The sequence below is a fragment of the Primulina tabacum genome, chromosome 1, assembly GCF_025594145.1.
Source record: "Primulina tabacum isolate GXHZ01 chromosome 1, ASM2559414v2, whole genome shotgun sequence".
NCBI lineage: Eukaryota > Viridiplantae > Streptophyta > Magnoliopsida > Lamiales > Gesneriaceae > Primulina > Primulina tabacum.
In genome coordinates, this window is record NC_134550.1 from 426,866 (window position 1) to 445,288 (window position 18,423).

Sequence of the window (18,423 nt, forward strand, 5' to 3'; positions counted from 1 at the left end):
TTTGCGACGGTTTTCTTTAAACCATCGCAAATATCAGCAACGGTTTTAGCTAAACCGTCGCTAAGATTAGCGACAGTGTAATCTAAACCGTTGCTATGTTCAAATTAGCGACGGTTGTAAATGATATTGTTGCTAACTTTAGCGACGGTTCAAATTAAACCGTCGCTAATGTGAAATTAGCGACGGTTTAGATAATACTGTCGCTAACATTAGCGACGGTTTTATGAAAACCGTCGCTAAATAACGTTGTGTTTTATTCTAAACACACCCCAATCGACAACGGTTTTCTAAAACCGTTGTCGATTGTCCAAAAAAACACGCTAATAGACAACGGTTCATTAAACCGTTGTCATAAACGTTCAAAGACAACGGTTTTACAGAACCGTTGTTATTGACCCTAAAAACCGTTGTTTTTGACCCCTAAAAGACAACGGTTTTATAAAAACCATTGTCTTTTGCTTAAAAAATGATCTACGACAATGGGTTTAACTAAAACCGTTGTCGACCCGCGTGCAAAATGATGGTTTTGCTCCTGAAAACCCTAATTGACCATTTTACCCCCGGACCTTAAAATTTCGATCCGAATCTATCCAAACTTATCAAAACACCTTAAAATATATTTTTAATCGTTTCTTAGACGTAAATTTGAGCCCATGCATTAAATTATATAATTCATTTTAAAACTTGGACCGGAGTCTCGGTTTTAATTTGAATTAACCCGAAACTCAACCAAATTTTCCCGAACTTAAACCATGAATTAATGACACCTAACTAAGCCTCAAACCACCAAGTCCAGACCATACAAGACCCTCGAAAACCCCTTGCAAGCTGATGGAATTTTCTGCACTAAAGAACACCAAACCCTAGTGCACCTAGCCCTCGATTTCTCGACCCTAGACCAAACCATCTTGGACCAGACCCGAACCAACCCTTCCTAGCCCACCTCTGGACCCTCTTGGACAGACCTAGCCATGGCTCCTAGCCCCATGCACGTGGTCGTGCATGATTCATTGAAAGAGGTCAAAATGACGAACCTGTCTAGCCACAACTAATTCGATCTGCCCCTAGCCCATTACCAACCGTACTTGAGCCATCCTGGACAACGTCTCAGACCCACCAGGGTCTGATCCAAGGTTTGGAATGACCGTTGCACTGCTATACCCATTGCATCACCCGATCGAGTCCACCTTTGTCCCAAACTTGAAGATCCAATCGGTTTTCTTCTAGACTTGCATAGATCTTAAGACCAATATGTGAACTCCTACAAATATACTACCAAATCACTCCTAAACCTCAAGTCTCGACAGCCCCTTCAATACAAGTCAAGAAACGTGAGAAGCATGACAAGAAAAATGTATATTTTCGTGTGGAAATCATGTAAAACCGATTCTCATCAGTAGCTATATTAACTATCATACAAACACAGTTAAAAATACATATTATGATGTGATCAAAGAGAAAAAAGGGAATCGGGCATGCCTTGTATATAATCGCTCAAGGAAAATCGAACCACGAAGCGAGGGACGAGCACCGGAGAGATGGGATAAGCTTCTACTGAAGTTTCTTGCAAAAAAAATCCAAGTTTCTGTTGTAATTTCGAGAGAGGAGGGGCGGCCAAAATGAGAGAGGGGAGGGTTAGGGTTTTGGGAGTGAAAGAATGATATACAAATAATAGGATAATGGGCCTAGGTTTAAAATATTAAGATATAGAGGTCAAGGCTCAAAATCCTATTAAAACAAGTTCATTAGGCCCAATAATATTCCCACAAAATATTTCGTTCGTTTTCAAAAATATTTCCTGAACCCTTAAAAAGTCTTCTATTTTGCTAAAAATCGTATACCGATTTAAATATAGCTCGAACTATAAAAATACTTCAAAGGACCCATTTTAAAAATTTACGTACCAATTATATCATATATTAAATAATTAAAAATAATTATGTAATAAAATATTTTTCCTCAACTGTCCCCGGTCTCCGTTCCTCGTCCGAGCGTGAAATATTGGTAGAAGCCCTATATTATGCCATTCAAATAAACCATGCCATACAATCATGAAATCCTATCCTAACCATGAATTAAATGAATTTAAAAATAATAAAATAATAATTTTAATAAAACCCTAGATTTGCATGCAGTGAGGTTACATCGTTCGATTTTCTAGATCTTACATGTAACGTCTACTAATTTTAAAATGTTACAATTTGTTTTTTTGTAAAAGCTCACATTTCGAAATAAACATATAAATATTTTGCATGCATGCAATCCTACTGAAAATATAATGTAACGCCCCGAAAATTCGAAGGTCCACACGAACCGCATCCATACAAGTTATTAAATTACTTGTGCATCCATACAAGTTATTAAATTACTTGTGTATTTCAATTAATTGTTTTAATTACACAAATTAATTATGTTGTGCATGTTGACACGTTTAAATATATACTTTTCTACATGGTTGTACTAAAATGTATTTTAAAGGTTATTCGAGTTGCGATTGAGGAATGGAGACCGAGGCCTGAAAAATAGAAAATGTTTTTATTAAATAATTGTTTTTAATTATTTAAAATATGATTAATTATTTTTCTTATTTTTGAAAATAAGGAGTTTTGAGGTGATTTTATACTTTGGGATGTAATTTTTATCAGTGTTGGATTTTCAATAAAAATACGAACGTTTTGGCAACCCGGCTAATAAATTCACAAACTTTTCTACCCAAAATATTTTAATTAAGCACTAACAGGCTAAGTGGGCCTAATTAACTTTGTTAATGGCTCTAAGCTAACAATTAATGTTTGGTTAGGATTTTATTTATTATTTAAAACAAAACCTTACCCCATGTCAACACAACTCACGCCCCTTCCTCCAAAAAAATTGCAAGACTCCATTTTTTTCAAAAGTCACGGCACACACATATTTTTGAAGGGAAAGTTCGAAAGTTTGCAAGAGGGTTTCAAGCCGTCGTCTTCGTGCCATCGTTCGTCGATTCGTCAACGTTTATTCGTGTGTTAAATACGCAAAGGCACACTATATTCTTCCCTTCAAATATCTATCACACCATAGTATTTATCTAAGCATATTTTGAAAGAAAACATGATACACAAATTGTTATTTTCGTAACCATATACATACATGTTCTAAACTTATGATTTTTGACTCCAAAAACATGTTTTTATGTTGTCAAGGGGCTGCCATGGTTAGGGTGTTGATCAAAGATGTATTTACACGAGTGTAGAGTCCTAAGAACACACACACAACGCTGCAAACAAGAAACGATCAAGCTGGAACCATAATTCTGTCATGGTGTATGTAGGGCATGGTTTTGGGGACTTGTTTGCTTGGCTTGGGTTCGTCTGGGACCAGGGCTTTGCTACGGTCCGTGAGGGGTCAAGGGAAAAGTCCTAGCCATGCTAGGACTCGAGCACAAGGGCTGGGAAGGAGTCCTAGATTGCTAGGACTCCAACCTAAGAAAGGGACATGCTGCCCGCTAGTGTGCAGCAGCTAGTGCAGTGTTTGTTGGCTCGGGCAGGGTTTTGGGCTGGGCTAGTTTAGGTCCCTAGGGTCCTAAGAAGATGCATGAGGGGCTGGTTCAAGGGTTGGCTCGTTGGGTAGGTGGCTAAGCAAGAAAATAAGAGTCCTTGTCAAGTGGGTTTTCTCGGCTGTTTCTGCAGCTTGTGTTGTAGCTTCGGTTTTGGAGCTTGGGGTGGAGTCTTTGGTTCTAAGGGTCCATGAGGGTCCCTAGAGGGTTGGACAGGGTCCGGCTCGTGGTGGTCTGAGCTTGGCTAGAGAATAATTGAATATGGATCGATGGGTTTAAGGGTTGTTCGAAAATAGAGTTTTTATGGTTTAAAAATTGAAACATGGCTCACGGGGGTTGAGTCATGGTTCACGAGGGCCAAATAATTATTAAAAGTCTAAGTTGTAAATATGAGAATTTTATATTAAAGTTTGGTTTAATTCAAGATTAAAACGTATTAATACGTTACATTTAAAGATTAATTTCAAAGTCCTCGATTTAAGCCAAATAAAAATATGAAAAAATTAATGTAAGCTTAAATAATTACTTGGGATGGTCTAGAGTCGATGGAATTAAGAAAAAGTCAAAATCATGAAATTTTACGTCTAGGGGCAAAAAGGTAATTTTACACCTAGAAATTAGTAAACGTCATCGCAGTGTCCTGAATGCTGTTTTACATGATAATATGATTATTTAAATGTTATGGACTTTTATGTGTTAAAATGTCGATTTTAAATGTTTATGATGTTAACATGTTTATTTTTAATGTTTATGGATTTTTAATATGTTGAAATGTTTATTTTAAATGTTTATAGTTTAATATGTCCAAATGATATTTTAAATGTTATGATCTAATTTGTTAAAATGTTTGTTCTAAATGTTTATGGATGTTTTTATGATTTAATATGCCAAAACGTTTATTTTAAATATTTATGATTTAATATGTCAAAACGTTTATTTTTAAATGCTTATGATTTAATACGTCAAAATGTTTTGTTTTTAAATGTTTATGATGTTAAAATGTTTATTTTAAAATGTTTATGATTTTTTATACGTCAAAATGTTTATGGAATTTTATGATTATTTATTGAATTTTTATGACAAAACGAAAACGTCAAAAGATATGTTGCATGCTTGTTTTTAAAAGAAAAATGATATTAAATGCGTGATTTTTATAAAGTGATGAAAATGTGAATCGTTGAAGGAAATGAAGTAATTGTGACTAATACGATGATATGTTAGATATCGTGAGGGTGAAGGTCCCAGTGGGAGCCCGACGATCGTATTTCCATTGTTACAAATACGATGATATGATTGGAGATGTCGTGAGGGAAAAGGCCATAGAGGGAGCCGGTTTACGGGGAGAAAGTCCCAGAGGGAGCCTATTTATGAGAGAATGCCACAGAGAGAGGCCGACGATTGTATTTCCAATGACATGATATGATGATATGTTAATACGTAAGGACAAGGCTCAATTGACGGGTGAGAGTGTCGCTGATGTTCCCGTCGCCCAGTACTGTGGTACATGTAGATGGATCCATCGCCCAATACGAATACGAATGTCACAATTAACGATCTGAATTCAACGAAATGAATATGGATATGGATATGAATATGAATAGGAATATGGATATGGATATGGATATGAATATGAATATGAATATGGATATGGATATGAATATGGATATGGATATGGATATGGAAACGAATACGAATATGAATATGAATACGATGAATATGAATATGTTTATGGTGATATGAAAATGTTTATGAAAGTGTTTATGAAAAGTTTATGAGAATGTTTACGAAAATGTTTATGAAAATATTTATGAAAAGTTTATGGAAATGTTTTTGTTTTAAGTTTATGCATCATTATGAAAATGTTCATATTTAAAGTCTATGTATCTTAATGAAAACGATATTTTCAGTATAAGTATTTTCACAGTTGCATGTGTTCTGTATACGTATTACTTTTTATCAAGATTATTTTAAATGTTTATGGACTTTTATATGTTAAAATGTTGATTTAAATTTTTATGAGTTTTATGATGTTAACTTGTTTATTTTTAATGTTTATGGATTTTTAATATGTTAAAATATTTTTTTTAAATGTTTATAGTTTAATATGTCCAAATGATATTTTAAATGTTATGATTAATATGTTAAAATGTTGGTTCTAAATGTTTATGGATGTTTTTATGATTTAATATGCCAAAACGTTTATTTTAAATATTTATGATTTAATATGTCAAAAGATTTTTTTAAATGATTATGATTTAATATGTCAAAAGATTTTTTTAAATGATTATGATTTAATATGTCAAAATGTTCATTTTAAATGTTTGTGATGTTAAATTGTTTATTTTAAAATGTTTATGAATTTTTATACGAAAAAATGTTTATTTTAAATGTTTATGGAATTTTATGATTATTTATTGAATTTTTATGACAAAACGATAATGTTAAAAGATATGTTGCATGCTTGTTTTTAAAAGAAAAATGATATTAAATGCATGATTTTTAATAAAGTGATGAAAATGTGAAGCGTTGAAGGAAATGAAGTAATTGTGACTAATACGATAATATGTTGGAAATATCGTTAGGGTGAAGGTCCCAGTGAGAGCCCGACGATCGTATTTCCATTGATACAAATACGATGATATGATTGGAGATGTCGTGAGGGAAAAGGCCCAAGAGGGAGTCCATTTATGGGAGAATGCCCAGAGGGAGCCCGTCTACAGGAGAAGGCCCCATAGGGAGCCCAACAATCGTATTTCCAATGACATGATATGTTGATATTATAATATGTAAGGACAAGGCTCAGTTGACGGGTGAGAGTGTCGTTGATGTCCCCATCGCCCAGTACTGTGGTTACATGTAGATGGATCCATCGCCCAATAAGAAGACGAAAGTCACATTTAACGATCTGAATTCAACGAAAGAAATATGAATATGAATATGAATAGGAATATGGATATGAGTATGAATATGAATATGAATATGGATATAGATAGGGGTGGGTACGGTACGGTATACCGTACCGAACTACGGTACCGTATACCGTACCGAAAATATCGGTATGGAATTTTTCCATACCGATAACGATACCGAAAATTCGGTATACCGAACATTCGGTATGGAAAAATTTCATACCGGTACCGTACCGACACCGAAAATTTTGCCGGTATACCGAAAAAATGTCGGTATACCGAAAATTTCGGTATACCGACATTTTTTCGGTATACCGGACTTAAATTAAAAAAATAATAATAATAAAAAATTATTTTCGGTATTTCGGTATATACCGAAATACCGAAAAAAAAAATATTTCATACCGATACCGATACCAAAAATTTCGGTACGGTAGTATACCGATTTTTTCGGTAAGTTCGGTATTTTTTCGGTACGGTATTTCGGTATTTCGGTATTTCTTCCCACCCCTAGATATAGATATGGAAACGAATACGAATATGAATACGATGAATATGAGTATGTTTATGGTGATATGAAAATGTTTTGAAAATGTTTATGAAAGTGTTTATGAAAAGTTTATGACAATATTTACGAAAATATTTATGAAAATATTTATGAAAAGTTTATGGAAATGTTTTTGTTTTAAGTTTATGAATCATTATGAAAATTTTCATGTTTAAAGTTTATGTATCTTCATGAAAACGATACTTTATGTACCTGTATTTTCACAGTTGCATGTGTTCTGTATACGTATTACTTGTTATCAAGATTATGGTGTGTTGAGTCTTTATACTCACTATGTATGATTGATGCGGTGATTATGATAATAATGTTAATGGAGGTCTTGATTGTTGACTTTGCTGGACTTAAGGTGCACATAACCCGAGGACCGACGCTAGTTTTTCGCACTAGTTTATGATTTATGATTTTAAGATCATGTTAAAGATATTTTTACCACTTTTTATTTATGTTATGAGTGGTTTTTGAGAAGTTATAGTATGTGCTATACTTTTCAAATAATATTTTGAGGTTTGGTAAAACTTTTGACGATTTTACGATTTAAACTATTTTTCTTTGTATTTTTAAATGTTAGTGGTTGTTGTAATTTCAAAATGGTGTCAAGGTAATTTTAAAATATATTAATATGTATAATTTGAATTATGGAGATTAAAGAGAAAAAAAATATTTTTCTAGCACGTTTTAAGAAAACGTGTAGTGGACGTTTCACATACTTTTTTTTAAAAAATAAGCATAAATATTTGACAAATAAAAATAATACAGTATAAAATGGCCAAACTTGTCCAACAAAACATGCGTAAACATAAACGAGTGATAATCCCAGTAATCATCAATATATCAAAACCAGCGTATAAAAATGTTCATGCCCACTCTAATCAACAAAAGAAACATGATGTGCGGAAATGTGTGGTTCTCGGGTTGTGTTCGCACATCCAGTCCTGCCTACTCAGAATTCGGCACCTCGTGTGCCCTCATCGATATGCTCACCTGAATCATTCGCACCTAGTGAGTCTAAAGACTCAACACATTTTTAACGAGGTAAAAAATACATATACATAAGATACAGCAGTGAAAAATACTGTAATCAACATACCTTCCATGAACTTAAAACCATAAACTTAAACGTGACGTAAGAAATCATAGCGTGTCAAAACAGTTCATCGTGTCCTCATCCCTATACAGTTACTTTAATTGAATTCAGTTCATTAGTTGTGATTTTTGTATCAGCTTGATCGTAAAATCATTAATCGATGGATCCATCTACATATAACTGTGGTACCCGGCGGCTATCGGACATCAGCGACAATATCACCTATCCACTATGCCTAGGCCTTATCATTATCTTTTACATATATATATCGTTAGTCCTAACCAATTCCCATCCTTCAAAGAAATCATAATTTTTATCACTTAACAAAATCATGCTTATACGTAGTTTTTTTTTCCTTAAAATCAAGCATGCAGCGTAATTTTCATAATTTCATAAAAGTCATATATATGATGCATAAACATTTAAAAGCATGATAAATTTGTGTTCGGGGCGCTGTCAGGACTAAAAACTTACCCCGTGTGCAAAATGACTATTTTTCCCTTGGAAACCCAAAATGACCAATTTACCCCTGGACCTCAAAATTTCGACCCGAAGCTTAACAAACTCCCTAAAACATCCCTAAACCTAATTAAAATTATTTATTTGACGTAAACCCGAGCCGTTTCAAAACTTAATCGATTCGTTTCAAAACTTGGACAGGGGTCCCGGTTTTAACCCGAATCGATTCGAAACTTAACCAAATTTTCCCAAACTTTTACCTTACCAAAAACACACACATAAAAACCACTAATCCATCAAAACCAAACCCTCTAAACCTTCAAGAAGCCCCTGCAATGCTGCTAGAGTTTTCGGCAACTCCCAACTCGAAACCCTAGGTGCAACTCTTCCCATATTTCCGATCCTAGGCTACAAACGACGTGACGAGCCACACACCAACCCATCGTAGCCCACCTTAGGACCCTACTGGACCTACATGACTCACGACCACAGCCCCATGCAAGCCCCACAATGCACATGCTCACTATATCCCGAAAACACATCACCCGAGCCTCGCCCCTCTATCGTGCGATCGGCTGGCTACTTGGACACATATGTAGGGTAGGGTTGAGCCTCCCTTGGTCGTGTCTCAGACCACCAGGGTCTAGTCCATGGCTTGATTCTGCCCTTGTACCGTCGACTCCACCCTTTGCCCGATCCACAACCAAAACAAGCCAATCTCTCAACACCACGCCTCTCGGCCCTAAGCTTGGCACACCTACTCTCGATTCCAGCCTTGTGACATCCCCTTATCCATCATGTACAGCCCCTTAGCAACTAATAACCGACATTCCCTTGCACACGTACAAGAAAAACATGAGTTGCGATCAAAAGGATGCATGAGGTCATGTAAAAACCGAAAAAGATTCATGCTTCATGTTAGATCGAACCATCCTCATGTAAATACATTCATAACAGCAGCTATACAATGTGAATGATGAGAAAAGGGTTTACAAGGCATGCCTTACCGTTTTTTTGCTTAAAAATAGGGGTGATCAAATTTTTTTATTAATCGCCCGAACCGCCCGAACCGAATTGCACCGCACCGTTTTTCATAATATTTTATAAAAATCGCGATTAAAAATATTAATCTTAAACCGCACCGCTTACGCGGTTGGGTAATTTTTTTTGCCAAGAAACGCACCGCCTAAACCGCTTGCCATAATATTGGGCCTAGAATTATAATAATTTGTAAACAACATATTCAAATAAAGAAGTCATCATTCATTATTTCCCAAGTCTCTTCAAAATTATTATTCTTACAAATAAAACTTATCTTTTTCTTAATTATTTTTCATATTAGTTTTTTATTAAATTATTAATTCTCTTTTGCTACAATATTTTGTTTAAAATTAAAAAAAAGATTAAATAGTGTAAATGTCATTTTTGTTGTGAATGTGTTGTATTGTTAAATTGTTAACTTAGTTTTGAATCTTGATTATTTTTTTTTCTATTTTGATCTTTATATGCTTTGAACTATATTTTATATTTGAAGACAATATATTTTTGTTGTTTTCAAATAAATTAGAATATATGCTAAAATTTTTCATTAAAAAACCGTAAAACCGACCGCAACCTCTTGAAACCGCTCAAAACCGTAAGGCTAATTTTTTTATGTAAAACCGCGATATGGAAATTCGGTTTGAATTTTTTTAAAAAAACCGCAAAATCGCACCGTGATTACCCCTACTTACAAACGTGAAGATGTACGCATCGGAGAGGCACTGGAGGAGCGGGGAGGGAGCTTGCTTCGATTTTTAATGGAGGAACCAAGGTGGATGATATAATCCTTACTGTAAAACCGAAGAGGAGGCTGCTAAGTGAGGGGGAGGGGTGGCCGAGACACATATGCAGGGTTAGGGTAAGGTTTAGCAAAATTTAAGTCAAAGGTTATTACACTAATGGGCCCTAATAAAAATTTAAAGGGTTTTGAGCCCATTTAGCAATAAAACCAACCCAACAAGCCCAAAAATATTGCCGAAAAATATTTTGTTTTGATACGTTTTTGAAAATATTGACCGAGCCCTCAAAAAATCTTTTGAATCGTTAAAATTTTGCGTACGGATAAAAAAATTTGACCAAGTGAGTAAAAAAACCCCTTAAGGCCCATTTTCGAAAAATATACTTAAAAACACTCCAATTTATTTAATTAAAATTAGCCACTTCACAAATTAATTTTTTCTTGATAATTCTTCGGTCTCCGTTTCTCGTTCGAGCGTGAAAATATCTAGAAATCCTAATGCATGATCTTTAAAAAATAACATGAAATAAATCCAAACCATGAAATAATAATGAATTAAATCCATGAAAATAAATAAATATATTTTAAATAAAACCATAGATTGCATATATTCAGGTTACGTAAATTTAAATTTCCAAAGCCTTACAACTCTCCCCCCCTTAAAACAAAATTTCATCCTCGAAATTTAAAATGTACCGAATAACACCGGGTAGCGACTCCTCATCTCGGTCTCGGTCTGTCAAGTAGCCTCCTCCTCGAAATGATTCAGACACTAGACCTTGACCATATGGATCACCTTGTTATAGAGCCTCTTCTCTTGTCTGTCCAGTATCTGTGTGGGTTTCTCCTCGAATGACAAGTGCGTTGTCAGCTGGAGTGGCTCAAAGTTCAGCACACGTGAAGGGTTCGACATGTACTTTCGCAGCATAGAGACGTGGAACACATTATAAACTTCCGTCAGATTCGGTAGTAAAGCAACTCTGTATGCTAGTGTCCCAACTCTCTCTAGGATCTCGAATGGTCTGATGAATCTAGAGCTAAGCTTGCCCTTTTTCCGGAACCTCATCATACCCTTCATCGGTGCGAATTTCACAAACACGTGATCCCTATTGCGAACTCAAGATCTTTGCGTCTCTGATCTGAATAAATCTTCTGATGGATCTGAGCGGTCCTCAACCTATCCTGAATCTTGACCACTAACTCTGCGGTCTGCCTGACTCAACTCTGTTCTCTCCCCTACATCGTCCCAATACACTGGCGACCTACAGTTCCTCCCGTACAGTGCCTCGTATGGAGCCATACCAATCGATGCTTGATAACTGTTGTTGTATGTGAACTCCACAAGAGGTAACTTCGGCTCCCAGCTGCCCTGGAAGCCGATCATGCAAGCTCGGAGTTGGTCCTTCAGAATCTGAATCACCTCTCTGACTGTCCGTCTGTCTGAGGATGGAAAGAAGTACTGAACAACAGATTAGTACCCAATGCTTGGTGTAGACTCTTCCAGAACGCATATGTGAACCTCAGATCCCTTTATGACACATTGGACACTGGAATCCCATGAAGTTTGACTATCTCTCTGATATACAGTTCTGCGTACTGAAACATGGTGAAATTCTTCTTGATCGGTAGAAGGTGAGCTGATTTAGTGAGCCGATCAACAATCACCCAGATGGCATTAAATCCTCTAGTAGTCTTCGGAAGCCTTGTCACAAAGTCCATGGTGATGTTCTCCCATTTTCACTCGGGAATAGGGAGTGGTCTCAGCTTCCCTGCAGGTCTCTGATGCTCGGCCTTGACATGCTGACATGTCAAACACTCGGAGACGAAACTCAAAATATCCCGCTTCATGCCCGGCCACCAATAAAGTGTCTGAAGGTCTTTATACATCTTTGTACTCCCTGGATGGATGAAGTGCGGGGTGCTTTGGGCCTCGCTTAAGATATCCGCTCCCAGGGAATTACTGTCAGGAACCCATAGACGGTCCCTATATCTGACTATGCCATCCTCAAATGTATAGAGTCTCTAGCCCTTAGCCTTGTCCCTCTGTCTCCACTTTTGCAACTGCTCGTCTGAAGTCTGCCCTGCCCGAATTATGTCTCTCAATGTCGGCTGTACTATCAGAGTAGCAAGATTTGGGGCCTCGCACCTGGCATAAACTGCAAGCTCAAATCTCTGAATCTCCGCCTGTAGCGGTCTCTATACTGACAAATGAGCAATCACTGCGTGCCTCCTGCTCAGAGCGTCTGCGACCACATTCACTTTGCCTAGATGGTAGCTAATGTCACAGTCGTAATCCTTCACTAACTCAAGCCATCTCCGCTGTCTCATGTTCAGCTCTTTCTATGTGAAGAAGTACTTCCGGCTCTTGTGATCTGTGAAAATCCTGCACTTCTTTCCATACAGATAGTGCCTCCAAATCTTCAGAGCAAAAACCACCGCCGCTAGCTCGAGGTAATAATTCAGATAATTCTTCTCATGGACCTTCAGCTGTCTGGACGCGTATGCTATAACTCTGTCATGCTGCATCAGAACGACACCGAAACCGAGCTTCGATGCATCTGCGTATACCACAAACTCTACCTGCCCTCATGGCATAGCTAGAACTGGTGCAGTGGTCAAAGCCTGTTTCAATCTGTCAAAGCTTTCCTGTCATTCAGATAAATTTGGCATTCTTCTTTGTCAAGGTGGTCATAGGCATCGTAATAGAAGATAAGCCCTGAATGAATTTCCTGTAGTAAACAGCCAATCCAAAGAAGCTACGGATCTCTGTCACGCTCTTAGGCACTGGCCTATATCTGACTGCCTCGACCTTACTGGGGTCGATCTCTAAGCCATCCGGAGATACAATGTGTCCCAAGAATGCTACCCTTTCTAGCCAGAACTCGCACTTACTGAACTTGGCGTACAACTGTCTGTCCTGTAAAGTCTACAGTACGGTCTCCCCCAGATGCTGGCTGTGCTCCTCTCTGCTCTTCGAATAATCAAGATAGTGTCAATGAAAACTATAACGAACTGATTCAAGTAAGGCTGAAACACGCGATTCATGAGATCCATGAAGATTGCTGGCGCGTTCATTAAACCGAAGGGCATCACCATTAAATCATAGTGTCCATAACGCGTTCGGAAGGCTGTCTTATGCTCATCAGACTCTCTCACATTCAGTTGATGGTATCCGGATCGTAGGTCTATCTTCGGGAACAATGATGCTTCCTAAAGCTGATCAAACAAATCCTTGATCCTCAGCAACGGATGCTTGTCTTGACTGTGACTCTGTTCAGTTCTCGGTAGTCGATGCAAAGTCGCGTGCTGCCATCTTTCTTCTTGACGAACACTACCGGTGCGACTCATGGAGAAACGTTAGGGCGGATGAAACCCTTATCTAGTAAATCCTGTATCAGGTCTTTCAGTTTTTTCATCTCTGCAGGTGCTAGACAGTAAGATGCCTTAGAGAACGGTACTGTACCTGGCATGAGCTCAATAGAAAAGTCCACCTCTCTGTCTAGTGGAATGCCTGAAGCATCGTCAGGGAAAACACTGGAGAACTCCCTGACCACATCAACGCCCTCTAGTCTCTGACTGACTGGCTCAGACACTGATACAATACTGGCTAGAAATGCCCGACAACCGCTCTTCATAAGCTTCCTTCACACATGCAGGAAATGACGTGAGGCATCAGCTGGTGTCTGGCTGCCTAAAAAATAAACGGCTACCCTTTGGGCGGTTGGACAGCGGCCGGACAGACACTGACCTTTGTCCAAAGTCTATGATAGCTCCGTTCAAAAAAAGCAAGTCCATACCCAAAATGATGTTGAACTCCGGCAACGGTAGCACTACCAAATCGTCCTGCACCGTATATTTCTGCAATCGAAGCTCCAATCTCTTCACTATCTGAGAGGTGAACATCTGATCCCTGGATGAAATCGATACTCTGAATCCTGCATCCATTGCCACTGGTATGATTCCTAGCCTCTTGATGAAAGATTCGAATATAAACGAATGTGTGGCCCTTGAATCTAGCAATGCATGTGTGGCTACATCTGAAATGTATATCCTTCCTGCGACAAAACATACCATCAAATCTGATAGCGTTGAAATTAAGAAAATTTTTACAAGTAATTATCCATAAATCCTCAAGAATTCACTGAATTAATACCAAGCATTCCTCAAAAATTTCGAAATTAATCCCCTAAAATTTCGGAAAATTCAAAAATCGCTTCTTAAATTATTGAGGTTTGCAATTAGGTTATCAAAATATCGGTTACTACAATTGGGTCCCTAAAATTCTCATATTAGGCAATTAAACCATTAATATCAACGAGGTAGAGCATGCAGCCTAATTTGTTCAAAGTTATCAATCTCATAAATTAATTCTCATCACAAGCATAAAATCCATGCACTTAAGCGATAAAGCAAAATCTTAAACATAAGGGTTACCAGTAATCAACATCGAATCTGGCTCTGCCTCGGCCTCCTCGGAATGCATCACATAAGATTGGCCAGTAGTGGGGCCCGTGTTCCTAGGGCAGTCTGCCGCTTTATGACCCTCCTGCCTGCAAACGAAGCATTTGTAGGTCCCTCATAAACACTTGTCGAGGTGGAACTTGTTTCACTGCATGCATAGCTATCTCTCTGCCGGCTTTGGTGCCCCTGGTACCTGCAGTGGCTTTTGCTGACCAGGCCTCCTATCTGTCCCTGGGGCTTCTTTTGCCCCTGCTACCTCGGTGGCCCGGTAAACTGCTTTTTCTGTGGCTGAGAGCTCGTCTGGGTCTGATGCCGCTTCCTCTGCATCTCAAAGTCTATATCCATCAAGGCCTGTTCGGCCTGAAAAGCATAATCAGTCGCCTTCTCGTAACTAGCCGGTCTCATAAGCATCACATCTCGGCGCAACGTAGGCCTCAAATCATCCATAAAATGCCTCAGCTTCTGCGCGACATCTCTAGAAATGAGGGGCACGAAATGACAGTTCCTGTCAAACTACCGGATGAACTCCGCCACAGTCGAGTCCCCCTGTCGGAGACTCATGAACTCCTTCGTCAGGCGACTCTTGACATCAGCTGGGAAATACTTGTCGTATAATATCTCCATGAACCTGTCCCAGGTGAGAGTAGCCAAGTCCACTGCATGAACGGCTCCCTCCCACCATAGGGATGCATCATCTCTCAGCATATAAATGGCGCACCTGACCCGGTCTTCTTCCCTCATCTGCAGATACTCGTAGTGAAGCTCCAATGATCGAATCCATCCCTCTGCCAAGAATGGATCAGTGGTACCCTCGAACTCCTTCTGGTTGAGCCGTATAAACTGCTCAAAAAAATCAGTCTGCGGTCGGGGTGCCTGCTGAGCCTGCTGGGCCTGCTCCATAAGTCTAGCTATCCCCTCTAGTACTCGGGTAGCTGTTGCGACTTTGATTGTTGCACTCCCAAGAGCAGGTTGTCCACAAGTAGTATAATTCGGTGAGTCCGAATATCGTATCCACAGGGAAACTAAGGTAATTACAAGTCCACTACAATGTCTTTTTGTTTTGTTTTTGTTTTTGTTTCTTTTTAATTTTAATTGTTTGAATCTTTAATGGGTAAATTTTAATTGTTCAAATTTTAATTTAAGTAGTTGAGATTAAATGATTCACTCGTGGTATTTTAATAAAGTTAACATTAACGAACAATATTGAAACCCACTTAGTAAAATGGTTCCAATAATCATATTTATATTATGTTATATATTATTATCTTATAAGTATATAATATATACTAAAACTTATAAATGTGGTCAAGTATTTATTGTGCTATATATATTTGTAAACGCTAAATCAAGGTTCCCACTTTAAATGGTTGGTAAAATCAAACTAACATTTAAATGGTACCAAGAAATTAATATTATGATATATTATATATAGTAAATCAAGGTTCCCACTTTAAATGGTTGGTAAAACCAAACTAACATTTAAATGGTACCAAGAAATTAATATTATAATATATTCATATATAATAAATCAAGGCATCCACTTTAAATGGTTGATAATACCAAACTAACATTTAAATGGTTCCAAGAATTTAGTGTAACATATAGCAACAATAAATCAAAACTCCCACTTATAAGTATGGTATAAAAATGCTTAAAAAAATAAATATAACATAAACAATAAATAATGATTAAATATTATAAAACATAGATTCTTACCTTTTAGTAACCTTATTATCATGCCAAGAGTTTCACCTTTTCATCTCAACTTTAGGAAGTTAGATATTCATTATTCAAAGTGTAAAACTTTGAATATGAAATTATCATGCTAATTATATTTAAATGAAAAAATAAAGGAAAAATATAGAGAGAAATATTATGAACTCAAAGGTTTGTTCATAGAATGAGGGATATCTCAATACATTACAATGCTGTAGAACCCGTAAATCAGTCTACGTATAAGCAATGCATAATTCTAGATTTTTAAATTTAATTGACTTCATTGCATGATTATTTTAAATGCATTTCTTTGAAGTTAATTATTTTATTATTTCAGTTCAGTAGTTTGATTTTTTAGCATTTCAGTTATTTCAGTGAGGCCGGACTGTAGTTGGAGTTTTGAGATAGAATTTAAGATTTGAGAAATATTTTCAGAAGTTAATTTAGCTATAAAGTAAGTTCATTTAAGTTAAAAAGAAGTTTAAGGAATTATTTAAGTTAGTTGAGGACTTTAATTTAATTATTGGAGGTGATTAAGAAATGAGCTCATTTAAGTTACTTAATTAAGGGGTTAGCTCACTAAATTAATTAAAGGATTAGTAAGGCTTTTAAGGGTTATTAAATTACTAGATAATCAATTTCCCCCTACCATTTATCATGCATTTTCGGCCACACCCCTAGAAGAACAAACTAGGACTTGCCAACTCACCTTTGACCCATTCTTGGTTGATTAGCATGCTAATTCTTTTAGCTATTTTTCCACCTTAATTAATTAATACTAGACCACTATCCTAACCCTTGTTTGGCATGATAAAATTGGCCACTATACTCTAGAATCACCAAAGAGATCATTTGATAGCAATTCAAAATTCAAAATTCAAATGCATGAAGACTTGGTCTTGATATGATCCTTATATCTTGCACCATCCTCCTCACCCCTCATAACCACTCCATCACACTCCCTCCCCACCGAAATCAGACCCCTTTTCAGTAGAAAAAACGTGAGTAATAGCTAGGGAGAAAGGGAGAAAAATCGAGAACTAGAAAGAACAAGAGAAGCGCTCCACCTCCTCCGTGCCGCGTCGTCGTCGTTTCGTTCGTTTTCTTTCCAAACGATAACCAGGCATGTCTAGATTTCTTTCAAACCTCAAATCATTTATTTTTCAGTACATGATCATGTTTATTCAAGCAAAAACCGAGATACATGTCAAAACATTTTGAAACAACACATGCAGAATTTTCGATTTTCCTTGGCAAGCTTCACGGTTTCTTTCGGTTTGTGAGTTTCAGGTATTGGATCGACTCCAGGCTCCCAAGACGACTTATATACATGTAATAAGATGCATTAGGACCACATTTGTCCATCGGTTTCAGCCCATGCTGGCTGGAAAGCAAGAAATGACAGCAACACCATTTGTGTCCCTTTTTGAGTTCGAAAATTCAGTTTGGTTGTCAAGGAGGAAGGATCTGATCTTGGCTGCCCCAATGGCCTATAGCCATGGTTGGATCACTCCCCTAGCATGTCTAAGATGTGACTAAGTCGCCCTTTTGGTGGCTTGGTCCATGGCTCATCGGTTTTTAAATAATCAACAAGAACAGCCCCTTTCCCCATTCGGCTTCTTCCTTTGTTCAGCATATGGTTTCGGGTTGTGGTTGCTTGATGTGGATCTTGGTTGGCCTATGGCCCTTAGCCACGGTTCATATAATGCCCCTATATGTCTAGATCGTGCCATGGTCAATCAAATGGCCACTGGAACGACGCAAGACATCGATCTAAGCAAAACACTACACACGCATGCACGTTGGCTCTCGGTTGGATCCTTCGGTTGAGTTATGGTGTGATGCGGATTGTGGCTGGCCTAGGACCCTTAGCCATGGTTCAAATAATTCCTTGGGATGTTGGTAAGAGTC

General features: G+C 37.5%; 1 protein-coding gene across 1 annotated transcript; it reads right to left on the reverse strand.

The window, feature by feature from the left end:
* Positions 1-13,679: 13,679 nt before the first annotated feature.
* On the reverse strand, positions 13,680-15,696 carry LOC142521049 (uncharacterized). Its single transcript, XM_075624232.1, has 5 exons — positions 15,314-15,696; positions 15,053-15,271; positions 14,770-14,885; positions 14,084-14,390; positions 13,680-13,977 (listed from the first exon to the last, which is right to left on the reverse strand). The coding sequence occupies exons 1-5, from the start codon at positions 15,694-15,696 to the stop codon at positions 13,680-13,682; spliced, it is 1,323 nt and encodes a 440-aa protein (XP_075480347.1).
* Positions 15,697-18,423: the final 2,727 nt, after the last annotated feature.